A 15,647-nucleotide genomic window follows, 5' to 3' on the forward strand; every position below is an offset into this window, starting at 1 on the left:
TGCAGGGCTGTGGAGAGTTTCCTTCACCTCAGGAATAGGGACAGACGGCAGCGCGCTTCCCGGGCTGTGACTCCCGATTTTCAACTTGCCTTTTAAAACGAATTGTGCAACGCGTGCATCCAAGCAACGGGCAAACGGCCCCTCAAGAACCTTTAGGGGACAGAACTACAGCATAGCCCCCTCGTGGCCCCAGGGAGCTGGCAGTGACCGTCTCTGGCAGTGGAATCCAACCTCACGTGCTGGAAAGGGTGTATTTGCACAGCTCCATACATGCTAAGGGTGTTTAGCCACTCTGAAAGTGATTTGTACTTTGCAGTAGGAGAGTAGCAGAGCACATTTCCAAGCTCTACGTGAGATACTACTTGCTGTGGTCCATTTAATAACACAGAACCAGTCAATACTGGTTACTTGGAAATTAGCTGTTGTGACCTGAGTGCATCAGCTTAGTCCAGACTGCATTTCTTTATTAGGGAATTAACCTCTCCCTGCCATGCTGGAGTGGCTTTCACCGATGCTGAACAGGATTGCTGCTAACGGTCATAGAACTACTGGCTTCATTTTTACCTCGAGGCAGTCCTCTGAGCTGCACTCTGTTCTGTTTTCTTGTATCTCATCCCCAAGATTGAAGTTAACAGCCCTCTGCTTTGTAGCCTTGGGGAGCCCAGGATTTTCACAGCATTTCCACGCAGCAAATCACAAAGCCGAGCCACATCGACAACCAGAGAGGATGGCAGAAGCTGAATCCTCAGGACATTACAGATCTGGAGCAAATGGCTGAGAAAAGTCCAGGTGAGAGAACAAAGCATGGAGCACAGCAGCTGGTGAAGAAAAGGGGAAGAGAATTGCCATGGAAATCACATTTTTGGAAGATGTCAGTTTTCAGTAGGATATAAATAATGCGAGACCATACACGGTTATCCCTTCTCTCACCCACCCAACACAACTAACACAGCCTGTTGGTGTCACAGGTCTTATGTTACAAGGGACAAGTTTAAACTCCAGTTCTTCAGACTGCTCTGAATAAGTGAATGCTTGCACGTGCAAAGAGTTCTAGGAGAGCCGAGAGGTAACCTAGGCAATTCTAGGCTCATTCTTAGCATGTTTTCTTCTAGTTTTTGAGTACCGATAATGGAAAAATAATAATTAAAAACAAATCTTACAACACTGCCCTTGTTCTATCTTGTTAGCATTAGTGATGTCAAAGATCATTTAGCATGAGATATTCCTGGTTCCATGCTAAAGGTCAGCTTCTGGGTGTGCTAGTCAAACAGATACAGCAATTTAAGACAATACCAGTCCTTGACAATTCTAGTTTAACAAAGCAGCCAGCCAAGCTGGTAGAAGTAAACATAGGTAACTGTTGCTGCAATTCGAAATTCCAGGCAATGTAAGTAGAGAGGACAGAACAGAGACAGAGGAGGCAGGAACTAGCTTTCCCTTCTGAGCCCCTGCTGCAGCAGGGCATACAAAGAGCAAGGAAAGAAGCCACACACAACCCTGATCTCTTCCACTCTTTCGGACATATCTTTTGGGATTTGTAAGAACTGCATGCAGTTCTAAAAGACTTTGCAAATATGTATGCATACCTTCATAATACACACACACTTATACATACGTATGGTTCAATTTTATACATACTCTGTTCAATTTTGTACTCCCTGCAGTTGGTATACAACAGGAATCATTCCAAATAGGGATGACAGGGAGAGAAAACCTCTTGTTGTTCATTAACCAAGCAGAAACCAGTCTTGAAGATATCTCAGGCAGAGATGGAACAAAATAATATGAGCTGAGGCACAAAAGCAACAGATATGCAAAGAGAGAGTCTGGTCGTGCACTCACCATCGTGATGTTACAGAGAACGCTCCTTCCCACATGGGAGGGTTTTATCTTTGGTTCTGGGACCAGCCCTCTGAGATGGCAGTTTGCTTTTGGCTTTGAACTCAGATAAGCAGGTTTGGGCCTTGGTTGTCCCACAGGGCCACTAGATTGTTTGTCCTCTTTAAATTCTGGACTTGCTGTGTCATCCTGGCTTTCATCATCTGTTGGTTCATCTTCAAGTTTAGATTCAGAATGAGACACATCAGCAATCAGAGATTGTTTCTTAGTTTCTTCTGCAGGAGGCATCTCTTCTGGAAATAGATTTTGAAATCTGTTACATTACAGTTAGTAGTTCTATCCAAGAGCTGGATAAAATTCTTCTGAATCCCTTTTACCTGGAATTAAGGATTTTCAATCTCAGCTAGGCAGCAAGAGGCCTATACAGGTGTTTGATTTTAACCAATTAGTTTTTAATCAGCAACTACATTAAAGTCAAAGCTGAGTTATGCACTTATTTTATGTCACTTTACACTAGGAACGAGTAGGGAATAAAACAAGTGGGTATGACTTAATTAGGCAAGAAGACATTAAAAAGAGCATTGCTCTGTTTGGCTTCTTAAGAGTGACAGAGTACATCAAAGCTTAGTGATACATGTCGTCTTACTGATTGAAAGGGAATTGAAATCATGGAAGCCTGATGCAAACAACGGTCATCCTAGGGCCTGGTATTATAAAGGTAAATGCAGTGCACGTACCCTGAAAAAAATTTACATCAATAGAGGCATCAAAATATTTCAGAGTTACTCTGCCCAGAAAAAAATTGACAGCCAAACTCAATGTTAGAACAAGGCACAGCTAACCTTTACCTACACAATTCACATGGTCATTTTATTTTGCTTTTCAGACATTAGAAGCGAGCCGTGCCTATGCTACTCAGGTAGTTTGTACCCTGATCATAGCTCCATAGAGCCTACACTCTTTTGTCACTGTCACTGCTTATCCACAAGAGTGCACTTGGATGTATGGAGAAAAAGCTAGCAACAAGCAGAGATTTCTCTGAGCATCACTTATACATTAAAACTGAAAAATAGGCACAGAGAGTCAGAAAATGCATGGGTACACAAAGGCAGGGCAGGAAAGGTGATTAGAATAGAAGCCTCAGCTGCGGTGAATGCTTTCTGCTCCACTGCTGCTTGTGGGTCCAAAGGAATCATTTGGTTGTCTCCTGTAGGATCTGTTATAGAACAGGTTACCACAACGTTAAGTAAGAACCTGACTTGTTGAAGGCAGCTTTTATTCTTATTTTCCTTCCTGCAGTTGTCCGTCAAAGGCAGAATTACTGCTTCTGACTGGAATCGACTTATGATTGATTCCTCAGCTGCAATTGCTTATGTTCCAGGATTTGCAAAACCAGCCAAGCTTTATGCCCAGGAGCACATCAGCAAGCCTATTATTAGCCTAAACCAAAGCTTCTTATTAGTTACTGACATGTTAGAATTAAGAGCAGTGGTAGAGCAGAGATACAAAGTAAATAAATGAAAATGCACATCCTGCTTCTTTAAGAAACTGGGTTTTTTTTTGTTTTTTTCTTTAATCAGACTCAGCATTAATAAGAGAATCCCTTAACAACTCCCCTGATAAAATCCACTCCCTCCCCAAAATACAGAGATGAACTATAATGTGGGAGTTTGAAACCATACCAAATTATTAGGAACCATTTCTTTTAAATAGAAATCTACAAAAGTTATTTGACTTTTATCTCTCTTAAATTGAATTAATTCTGAAGAAAAAAAAAGCAGCTAGCAGGAGTTAGTCTTATAAGCATTTTAACAGAAAGGTGTGATCATTTGATTTTCTGTAGGCCACCAAAAGTACAAAACCAACAAACAAAAACCACACTTATTTTCCCTCTGTGATGAGAGGCATTAGGCTAAAAGTAGCTCACAGAATGCTTTACAGATGAAGTTAATAGAGACAAAGCCTTTCTACAGATGCACGCATCCAATCAGCTGCAGAACTTACCTTCATTAAGTAAGAGCCGTAGCCAGATCACTGCTATGATCAGTGTTAGCACATATGGCAAAGAAAGGCAAAAGAAAACAGGCAAAGTCAGCTCAGTCACCAAAGGAACTGGAGGATACTTCATTGCTAGCTTCAGGTTAATCTAAGTTTAGAGCAGCTTGCTTGTTCTTTACTAACTACCTTTTTATAACTCTGATTGCATCACTGTGTTAATCACAAGAGGACCACTGGTATCCTCAGCACGGATTGCAAAAGGAACAGCCCTGTAAGGGCAGGGAGGGGGTGAAACGGATTAAGCACGGGATAAGGAGACCTGGGAAAACATCTGATTTGATTGTCACTGCTTCAGCTGGTAATCACAGGATAAGAATAAATTGGAAAGCCTTCAAGGCTGATGTTAAAATGGTAGGTAAAGGGATTCTTATATCTTCTAATACAGGGGTATAACCAAGCACTTCAATTGCTCTTTGAAACTGGTAAGGAAGGTAACTTCTGAGAAATCAGTAACACAGAATCAGTTTTGCAGAGGTTCAGAACATAACTACTAGCTAGTTAAAAAACACTTATCCCAGGTGCTCTTGTTTGACATGGAGTACATGTATGTCCCACCTTAACACAGATCCCATTTTTAACCTTCTCTGCATATTTCAATCTATTAGCGAATCCATCGGGAAAATATACTTTAGCATTAATTGCCTTCCTGTTTCCCTTCACTCCAAGAAAGGCAAGCTAGCATGCTTCATAGGACACGCATCTCTGTATACATCGCCTCACAAAGGAGCCCAGCCGGAGCTGAGATAGGAGCAGATAGGTGGCTTTGATAACTTGGTGCTCATCGCTTCTCCCCGAGCACCGACACGTGCTGCTCTGTTAACTGCTGTGCAGCAGCAGAGGGTTTACAGGTCAAATTAAACTGCACGTGATGGAAGATGCTAAAATTCCTTAATAAATAGTGATGAACAAAAGCTGAGCTCGAGGGTCCTCCAAATCACCAGGTGAGGACAAGCAAGCAGCAATCAGCGCTGTTCCATCCACCTGTGGGCTTTGCGTGGCCACACCTCGCCTCGCTGCTTCTTTGGGACCTCGTTTTTAGTGCTACTGCAAACTGCAACGCTACGGGATCCTGCAGCGTCACTCTCTGCGGGGGGCTGTGGGCTCTGTAGCTCAGCTCAGTCCTCCTCGGTCCTCCTCTGAGAGAAGAGCAGAGCCCGGAACCCGAGCGCGGCCCGCGTTGCTGCCCGGAGCGGTGCGGACGCCCAAGATGGCGGCGGGGCGGGTGTTCGCCTTCCGCGACGCGCGCTGGGCCCCGGACCCGGTGCTGGCGCCGAGCGCGGCCGTGCGCAGCCCTCAGCCGGTGCCGCTGGTGATCGACAACGGCTCGTTCCAGACGCGGGCGGGTTGGGCCGCCGCCGACCCCTCGGTTCCCGCCGAGCCCCTGCTGCGGTTCCGCTCGCTGGCGGCGCGCAGCCGCGGGGCGCGCGGGGCGGCCGGCGCCGAGACGCAGGTGGGCAACGACCTGGGCAGCCCCGAGCCGCTGCGCTGGCTGCTCCGTTCGCCCTTCGACCGCAACGTGCCCGTGCAGCTGGAGCTGCAGGAGCTGCTCTTCGACCACGTCTTCCAGCGCCTGGGGGTCTCCTCGCAGGTACCAGCCGCCCGGGATCGCCTCCTGAGGCAGATTAAACGTTGACGACTTTATGCGGTTTCCTTAACTAGAAATGTGTTCGTTTTCCATTGAAAATGTTTTGTGTGCCTAGATGGCTCGCTGAAGCCACATAATGCAAAAGCTTTACCTAGGGCTGGACTAAATGCAGTTTCCAGTCATGCTTTGCCTCCACCTTGTATAGATTTTGGTTAATTAGGTCTTTAACTGCGGGGGTTGGAAGGGACCTCTGGAGTCCAACCCATGTGGAAAGCAGGCTCTGTCCTGTGGCCCTGCTCCTTCATGGTGAAGTTCTTTCATGTGTTTGCATGGAGCTTCCCATGTTCCACTTATTCAGTATACCTTTAAAATCCATTCTTCTTCACATTTTGGAGTTTATGCCTTGGTTGAATTAGTAGGGGGAACCCACCTGTAGGCAAGTACTCTCCCCTTGGACACTGGGTGTAACGTAAGTGTTCAGTAGCCCGCACATAAAGCGTGTGCTCATGGCTGTTTGGAGGAGTTGAAGCTGATCTTTAAAAAGAGGAAAGGTATCTCTGGATTTTTCTGTCCATCTTATCTTGTTTTTCCTCCTTTTCTCTTGTCTCTTACAGGGTTGCGTTGATCATCCAATAGTTTTGACAGAAGCAGTGTGCAATCCTTTGTATTCAAGGCAAATGATGTCAGAGCTCCTCTTTGAATGCTATCAAGTTCCTAAAGTGTCCTATGGTGTGGATAGCTTGTACAGCTTTTACCACAACAGGAGGCAGAACTGGCCTTGCAGTGGGTTGGTGATATCTTCAGGCTATCAGTGTACACATATTTTGCCAGTCCTAGAAGGGAGGTGAGTTCTTAGTGTCCTGATGCCTACTAGGTTCTTTTTGTCAGTGGTAAAAATACCTATTCCTCTGGCATTCAGCCTTACAGCTCCTGCAGTACAAATTCTTACTAGGTCCTAATTTGCACTGAAGAGCAATATACTACTCCAGTTGAATTTTGAATTGAAGAATCAATGCTGTCCTGGTGTATATTTTATTTTTAGTTTCATACTTAAAAAGTAGGTGAGGATATCTGTCCTAAGTACGACCTGGCAACAAAAAAAAAAGTGTTAGGTTTTAAAGTTGCTTTGGGGAAAAAAAAAAAAAGCACTCTGTGAGATTTCTACAGTCCTCCAGACTTTCATCATTCTGGTTATTTGGCCCCATTGCTCAGGTTTTGTTCAGTTTTGCTTTGTTTTTTTGTAATCCTTACTGCAGGAAGAGGCTTAATGACATCTGGCAAAGGCTTCCAATTGTAAGGCTCAGACCTAGCCAACTGGGAATCATACGTAGGCCAGAGGAGCTACTTTTAGCTTCCCAGAATCATAGCTTCCCTTCTTAAAGTAGAACAATATCTTTTTGTTGCCATAGCTAAAATTATTTGCTTTCTTGTTTGTTAATTTGTTTGCTTTTTAAAACAGAGCCTTCCAGAATTGCATCTGCAAGCAATAATGCAGCGCTTAGGGCTGCTGTCTGAAAAAACCAAAAGATGTGTTAAGACTTTCAGGTTCTTAAAATATTTACTCATAAGTATCTCCCCACTTGACCATGTTAAAATGATAGTGCTGAATAGAACAGGAGGTCTCTTTCACAGTGAACTGCTCTTCAGTTTTTGTTGTTTCTCTTGGACTTCCAGGTTGGATGCTAAAAACTGCAAGCGTATCAATCTTGGAGGCTGTCAGGCAGCTGTGTACCTGCAGCGCCTCCTCCAGCTGAAGTACCCCGGGCACTTTGCTGCCATCACTCTCAGTCGCATGGAGGAAATACTTCATGAGCACAGCTACATTGCGGAGGACTATACAGAAGGTAGAACCAGCTGTAACTTCTTGTACTGATCAGTAGTGCTCACTGAACCTTGGTTCTGTGCCCCTTTATCCCTTGTTCAGGTTCTACTTGGATTCTGGTACAAACGCTCCACTGCTGTTTTATTTTTCTTAGGAGGGTTCTGTAATCCATTACATGTGAGAAGCTTATTAGCAGTTTGAGTTCTGCAGGAGTTCGTGAAACAAGATTGAATTTTAGAAATCTGTTCCTTGTTAGTTCAGACTTCTTTGTGAGTGATAGATTTCTACAGATGTCAGAATGAATTTATTTTATTAGTAATTTTACTCTGTGCTTCCAACAGAAAGCTCAGATGGTTGGGATTGTTTCTGACCACGTTTCTCCCCTGTGGGTGTTTTTGCATATCTGTTTTAAGGTTTCCAAAATTGCTGAGGAGAGTTCTCATGACTTCTTTGTGAAATAATGAAGTTCTAAAATCTCCATGACAATTTTCAAGTAGTGGCCACAGAGTAGTGTTTTCTTCAATTTATCACATGCAAAAGAGCCTGCGGTGGTTTTAAACATGTGAGAGCTCTCAAATTGAAAAGAGAGAAGAGGCTGCATGCTTCCCACTTCTCAGTGCTTTGTTTGCTTCGTCCTGGAGAAGAGAGTGCTAAGAACCATTTGTGCTGAGTGTGACTTAAAGGCAGTTCTCTGAGGAGGCAGCTAAATAACTCTTGGAGTGACTGCCAAGAAGTGGGCAGAATCCTGGGCTGGATTGTTGCCTGCTTTCTCCTAAGTCTGAACGTGGCTTGGAGCATGTACAGAGTGTGAATCATCCTGTTCAACCTGCCAAAATGGTTCTTTTACTTCTCAAATATTTAGAACTACAGAAGTGGCGCTCACCAGAGTACTATGAGAACAACGTGCACAAGATGCAGCTGCCCTTCTCTAACAAACTCCTGGGGAGCACTCTGACATCAGAAGAAAAGCAGGAGAGGCGGCAGCAGCAGTTACGTAGACTTCAGGAGCTCAATGCACGTCGTAGAGAAGAGAAGCTGCAGCTGGACCAGGAGAGGCTGGACAGGCTGCTCTATGTACAGGTAATGATGGCAGTTTTTTGTCAAGTCTCTTGGGAGATGTGCAGGCTGCCCTCACAGCTTTTCTAGAAAGTTTTGCATCGCTGTAAAGAAGCTGTAACCATCCTCTGCCTTTTCTGATATGAGATCTCTGAGGTTACTCACAGAATAAAAAGGAATTGATGCAGGAGATACCTGCAAGTTCTGAAAGTGCTTTTCTGGTGAGGTATTTTGAATGCTGCAGAGCCTGCACGTTCAGAATCTGCCATAACAAGGGCATATGCATATGTAGCTAGTGTGTGTTTGATTACCATGTATCATCCATCCATCACAGCCTGCTCTCGTTTGTCTGTAGGAACTTCTGGAAGATGGTCACATGGATCAATTCCACAAAGCTTTAGTGGAGCTGAACATGGACTCTGCAGAGGAACTTCAGTCTTACATCAACAAGTTGAGCCTGGCCATTGAACAGACAAAACAAAAAATCCTACAGGCAGAAGTCAATATCGAAGTGGATGTTGTGGACAGCAAACCAGAGGTATGTTTTCTCCAAGTTAATCTGATTCTAATCTCTGTGAGAGTTAAGTTTCTGTCTTAAAGTGTTCTCTATCTGTAAGTATCTGTATTATTGATGGGTTAAAGTTTCCCTTTAACATGCTTCTTGCTGATTTGGCAGCTGCTCCTCCCGTTTGGGGCCTTCCAATGTAGTTACAGAAATTTGGAGTTATGAGTGTTTAAGAGTATGCCCAAGATCAGTAACCCTTCTTGCACTGTGTTCTGGGATATATCTTACAGTTTGATTTCTTACAATTCTAAGCATAATCTCTAGGCTTGCTGACACTGGTTAAAGTGCACAGTTATATAAAGTCAGTAAGCTTCCTCAAAGACTTCAACTGGGGAAGAAAGGAAACAGCCCTAAAAGATAAGATCATCTGAAGGTACAACTGCTTCCATTTGTACTTATTCCTGGCAGCATATGCAAGTCAGCATTCTTGCTGAAGGATGGCTTGCTTACAGGGTTGTAAATGCAGCAGGTAACATATTGATCTTGTTTGTACTGCAAGCTAACTCCTGTCTTTACTTTTGCATTACTTTTGCTGAAATAATCTATAATGCATCAGGTCCACTTTTTGCTTTTTTAAGAAAATTGATGACATTGGACTGCAAGTACTTGAGTTTTAAGTTGTTACAGTAGTAGGTCAGACTATCCTTAAATATTTGTAATGTAGCATTAAAGGTATGGAACTGTTAGGCTTTAAAAAATATTTGTCTGCCTTTCTGTTCTTTGCTTTCAGATGCGGGGAACTTTATGGTAAGCAGCCAACCCTTTGGTTTGTTTAGGGTATGGTTCTGGTGCAGTCGAGCAGCATGCTTTATTCTTTTTACTCAGATATAAAAGGTTGAGTGCTAGGCTTGGTTGTTGGAGTTTTCTCTGAGAAGAGAAAGTTACTTTCTGTTTTGCCCAGCACATAGCAGCTGCTTCTAAGGGATGGTCCAAATCTATTTCTACACTTGCTTTTAATTGCCTTGCAAGTCACAGAAGATCATTTTCGGTTTTATCTGTCTATGCTCAGGAAGAGGTAGAGAAGAAAACACAAGAATGAAGCATGGAGGAGAGTGATGCCAGAAAGAGCAGTTCCCGTGTTTTATGTAGAACCTGGGACATAGCCAAAACTAGCCAGTGAGATGATTCTTGTGGGTTCTATCCTTATCAGGAAAGTTTGTGTAAGAATCAGAATGAATGCATGTGAGCCAAATGGGGTTATAGTGGATTTCACCCACATTCTAGAAAGAGGTGAATGTCAGTGGGCTGCTTGTAGCTCTGCCAGGTGGCTGTGCCTAAGTTCCAACATGTCTGTTTTGGATCAGACGCTCCTCTTGTTTACAAGGTGTAGTCTCAAATGTTGGAATGAATTGGCAAGCCCTTTTTGTTTGGTCTGGGCTTTGTGAGAAAGCTTACAGCTACCAGTGAATCCATTTGTGAAGATAAACCATCTTTGTGGCTGTGTGAAGGAGCTAAAAGCTAATTCTGTTGTCTTGGGGTCTGTGCCAGCTCTTCTGCTCTATTCTGCTTTTCTCTGTTATTGTTCTTTGTTATTTCTTGTTTTTTAGAGGACAGAAATGTTGGAAATAATCCCTTTAGTTTGTGTTCACAATGCACACATCTTCAATTTGGAGTAATTGCCTGTCTTTTAAATGAGATAAATGAAATGTTCAGAAGGTTTAAATGTTCTAGCTTTATCTCATCCTGCTATTGCTTTCTAAATGTTGTAACAAATGTTTACCTTAAAAGGCAAAACCAAATATTTAGTGATGAAATTAAAAATCTACTTCATTATAATGAAGGAATAAATGAGATAATAAAATAAGTGCTCCTTCACAACAGTGTTCTGTGATCTGGAGTGATGCTTTTCATTAGGAAGGAGCTTTGGGAGCAGCTTTCATGTCTGTGTAAAATGCAAGGAGTTTTTTTTATATCCCATGTGCAAATGCTAACCAGTTACAAGTAGGCAACTGTCAAAAACTGTGCTAGCTTTTTAGCTAGCAAATATTTGTTTTCCAGTCCCACACAAGCAAAGAAGGGAATTAAGTGGTAATTATAGAATGGTTAGAGGTGCTGGGAGAGCACCAAGTTTCAGCCAACTTTAAAAGCTATTTTAATAAGCTTTAATATGTTATTATGCTAACAGGGTCCTGGCATTCAACCTGTTGACTAAGGCTTTTAATTTCTGAGCTGGCTTCAAGATAAAATAATAAAGAAGTCTGAAAGTGCTTGGTTTTTATTCTTTGAGTGTAGTTTTCCACTCGTGTTTTAGGGGCTGTCATCATTCTGATCTTTGTCTTCAGTGCTGAAGAACAACATTTATTTCCAAGCATGGTAGAGAGTTTGGATGTGCAGGAATCAGGGGTGATTTTCTGAATGTGTCACCAGAACTGGTTTTGTGCGTGTGCTTAGCTCATCTGGGCTAACAGATCTGAACATTCTGTTTCCAGACCCCTGACTTGGATCCACTTGGCAGCGAGCAGTCACTGGAAGATGTTGAAAGTATTAATGAGTTTGAACCTTTATTTGCTGAGGAACAACCTGAAGCTGAGAAGCCTGTTGCTGCAGTGCAGGTTTGACTTCAATACCTGCAGCTTATGTCAGGGGTTACTGCCTGCTGTTTGTTTGACTGTTTCTCCAGATACAAACAGTGCTTTCTGTTTTGTAAAAGAGATTCTTAACCCTCTGAACTGTGCACAAGGCAGGAGTCCTCACAGCCATGACTGATGGTTTGAGCATGAGTACACCCAGTCAGCTCTCTGCACGTTGTAGCAGTGCCATGTTCTTAGGGAAGCAGTCCTGCTTAAGCTTTTGTGTGTGACTCATAGCCTGTATCACATTCCAGTGTGAACAAAACTTTCAGTTTGTGAAACTGAGCTTTAGAACTGGTAACAAATCAGCTTTAGGAGTGGTAACAAATAAGGAAAAAAAAAAAGAGTCAGTTTTCTGTATCCTTCTAGAACCTTTTGCAGCATGGTATTTTCTATGAGAGAATATCATGATCTTTTTAGTAGAGAATTCTCTGGAATCTTTGCTTCCTTTGTTCTCTAGTATAATTTTCTACTTTTCAATCTCCTGTTTCTAAAGCCCGTGTTTAACCTGGCAGAATACCACCAACTTTTTCTTGGCACTGAAAGAATAAGGGCTCCAGAGATCATCTTCCAGCCCTCCCTGATAGGAGAAGACCAAACTGGTATAGCAGAAACGATGCAGTATGTCCTCGAAAGGTGAGTTCACAGAGATACTGGGCACCTTCTTCAAACAAGCCTTTGTTTGGATACCAGCTTTTGCAATACTTGTTATTTAACAGTGCCCTGAGAAGATATGTTTGAGTAGCTCTTTTTTGTCAGGCTTGAGCACTGAAGGTTAGAGATGCCTTTCTGTTCTGAAAACGACATCTAAGTTTCTGGTCATCTGAGTCAATGGTCTTCAAACTCTTTTAGGCATTCACTCATATTTATTAAAAATTTTAAACTGTCAATATATGTGTATTTATTTATAAATTAGATACATGTGCTACTCAACTAGCATGTATACATTGTAAAATAAAAGTAGAAGTTGAAAAAGGATATGACAGAGGTTGAATATCAGTGTTACAAAAACTAGTTTTGGACCCCTCTCTACAGCAAAGATACTGAGTTGAAGGAATGCATTCAGTGAAGAGTGGCAAAGCTGGTGAAGGAACTATAAAATGACATGAGAGATGGCAGGGGGAACTGAATTTAACTGGAGGAGTCTGAAGGCAGACATTGCTCTCTGTGACTGCTTGAAACAAGGCTGCAGCATGGGGGCTGTTGGTCTGTTTTGCAGCAAGTGGTGGGACACAAAGAAATGGCCTGCAGTTGTGCCAGGGAGGCTTAGATGAGATATTGGGAAGAATTCATTTGTGGAAGGGTGGATAGGCATTGGGGCACTGTGTGAACTGGTGAAATTGCCATCCCTGGAGGTACTTCAGAGATGTGTGGATGTTGTGCTTCGGGGGTTGGAGATTTGTGACCCTTGAGGTCTCTTCCAACCCTGGCTGTTCTGTGATTCTGTGACATGGTTTAGTTGTGGACTTGGCAGTGTTAGGTTGATGGTTGGACTTGATAATGGTAAAATCACTGAGCTTGGAAGAGATCCTTATGGTTCTGTGAAAGTGACTTTCTTCCCATGCAGCAGTGCTTTGTCCTGCACACATCCTGCTTTGAAGACCTCTGATCCAAATTGTTGTGGGGTAAACAAAGAGCCCTTGTAAATACCTATCACAACGTAAGGTATCAGTCTCTGTACGACCAAAGTCAGTGATGTTTGTAAGTTATCGAACTCTAGGAGTGTATGAGATTACATTTTCTGGAAAGAAAGAACTCCAGCTCTACTGAAGTGTTGATTTATGAGGATACAGTTCAGAGTGCTTTGAGGATTTTCTTCTGCCACCCCCTAAATTTACAGAAACCTAATGAACACAGGGTTTCATGCCAGTGAGGTGGAGAAAATTTCTCAAAATGTGAATCTTGAAGACAAACTGTTTCTCCCTCTTAGCTGTTCAGTTCAGAGAAGTAATGTTCCTGGAAAAAAGACAGAATTTGTGGGTTTTTTTTCCTCCTTGTAGGTATTCAAAAGAGCAACAAGCTGTTCTTGTGCAGAATGTTTTTCTTACTGGTGGAAATGCAATGTACCCCGGACTAAAGGCCAGAGTCCAGAAAGAACTCCTCGAAATGAGGCCATTCCAGTCATCTTTTCTGGTACGCACACTGATAGAATGTTTTCATGAACATCCTGTTCATCTGTGTTAAAAAATATTTCAGGCTGGGAGAAGTACAGAGTGGGTGTCCTCAGAGCATGGGAATGGAGAACGCTTGTTTTATGGCAAGGCAGATGGCAGCTTTTGACCTAAGAGCATGAGGGTGGAAGAATGATGCACTTGGTCTTTGTGAATACGTTAGGAAGAGTAGAATTGCCTTGGAAAAGTTTCTTCAGCTGAAGGGCTGTGCACTCACAAAAAAGCACATTTGGCCAAATGTCTGCAAATTGGGGCAGTTACTTTCTGAAACAAGCAGCCTTTGTTAGGAGTCATTGCTGGGAAAAAGTGTGCTCATTTGAAAATGAAGTTACTTGGTATACTTACATCTAAAGATTATCTGGAATAGTAAGAAAAGTGTCTTAAAAACCTATGAAAAATAAGAGTTTTCTTTCTGTTAAAATGTTCTGTGCTGTGGTTCTGTCAGAAATGTGTCATTTCACAGATATTATTTATGGTGTTTAGAGTGCCTAGTTCAGCCAGCTTATAGCTGCAGCAGGAAGCATTTTATGCTACAGTAATGAGAATAATTTAAATGGGAGCATGAATCTCCTCCAGAAGAAAAAAGAGCACATGGAAAGCACATGTGTAGTCTTTTTCCCACAGTGTGATTTCTTGGCTTGCAGAATTCCACCTTGCTACTTCAGGCAAGTAGGAAATGTTGCTGAGCACTTGATGCTTGTTTTGCATTACCATGAGCTGCTAGTGCTTTTGGTTGTGAGCGTGATGCATGCATGTGCTCTGGAAGCTGTAGAAACTCAGCAGTTTCATGGAGGATTGATCTGAAGGAGAAAACATGCTTCAGACCCTTTCCTAACACTGCTTCCAGAAGCACTGAATTGCCAGCTCAAACTTGAGAAATTGTGATTTGCATTGTAACCGGGGTGAAAAGAGCTTTTCTCTCCTGTGTTCAGATCTTAAGCTGGGATTGTCCTGCATTTGATGTTGTTGTCTTTTCCTTCCAGGTTCACCTTGCTTCCAGTCCCATTTTAGATGCCTGGTACGGGGCTCGGGATTGGGCAGTGGAGCACATGACCCGTGAGGAAGGTTGGATTACCAGAAAAGACTATGAAGAAAAAGGGGGAGAATACCTCAAGGAGCACTGTGCCTCCAATGTCTACGTGCCCATTCGCCTTCCAAAGCAGGCCCCAAGGACTACAGAGGCATTAGCACCCAGCAGGGCCCTGGCAGCTGGTACAGGCAATCCTTGTGAGCAGGCGTAGCAGTGATGAGCTTTTGTCACAGTCCCTCCTGTGGAGGTAACAGTGCGAGGAATAAAGCGAATGCTCTGCAGCCTGAGCTGTGTGTGGAGCACAGGCCTTGGGCTTGTCTTGTTGGCTGCTCTGAGAGCGCAAAGCATCTCATCTGTTGCTTGAAAGAGATGTACTGCTCTAGAGCTGGAGTGATTGTAAAGGATTGTGCTGCTTCTGCATAGCACGGGGATGTGAATCAACAAGGAGGAGCGCAGGAAAAATACATTCCAGAGGAGAATACTGTCTTATGAACTTTTATAATAAGACTCGGGGTTATTTGAAAATGTTTATGGATATTTTTAAATTAAAATGTACTGGTTGTATACTGCTCTCATTGCACAGTGCAGAAGCTGGGCTTGTATTACACGAGTCAGCCCAGCAGGTGTCTCCGTTGCTCGCTGCAGTGAGCTGTTGCGAAGCTGTGCTGGAGGGGCTGCTCGGCCTCCTCCTGAGGCCCTCTGGGCTCGTCCTCATTGATGTCCATCTTGCTACGTGCTTCTAGTAAACCACTGCACGATCAGTGGGATTTCAGACACTTTCTGAATTTGTCAGCTGCTGGCATCTTGGTTAAAAGTAGAGGTCTGATCACACAGCATGGCTCAGCTGTAAAGAAAGAGCTCTCCTTAAAGCACAGACCAGGAGGAATGCAGTCCTGTGAAGTCTGTATGTGATTTTGTAGGGGTGAGGGCTGAGCAGGGCAGCTCTCGACA

At 43.2% G+C, this 15,647-nt stretch overlaps 1 protein-coding gene across 1 annotated transcript; it reads left to right on the forward strand.

The window, feature by feature from the left end:
* Positions 1–5,104: 5,104 nt before the first annotated feature.
* On the forward strand, positions 5,105–14,907 carry ACTR5 (actin related protein 5; the record flags this gene model as incomplete). Its single annotated transcript, XM_079543306.1, has 9 exons — positions 5,105–5,485; positions 6,097–6,326; positions 7,157–7,326; positions 8,167–8,384; positions 8,716–8,898; positions 11,355–11,477; positions 11,992–12,131; positions 13,496–13,628; positions 14,650–14,907. The coding sequence occupies 9 exons, from the start codon at positions 5,105–5,107 to the stop codon at positions 14,905–14,907; spliced, it is 1,836 nt and encodes a 611-aa protein (XP_079399432.1).
* Between the last annotated feature and the right edge of the window lie 740 nt (positions 14,908–15,647).

Source organism: Tetrao urogallus (assembly GCF_951394365.1).
Source record: "Tetrao urogallus genome assembly, chromosome: 16".
NCBI lineage: Eukaryota > Metazoa > Chordata > Aves > Galliformes > Phasianidae > Tetrao > Tetrao urogallus.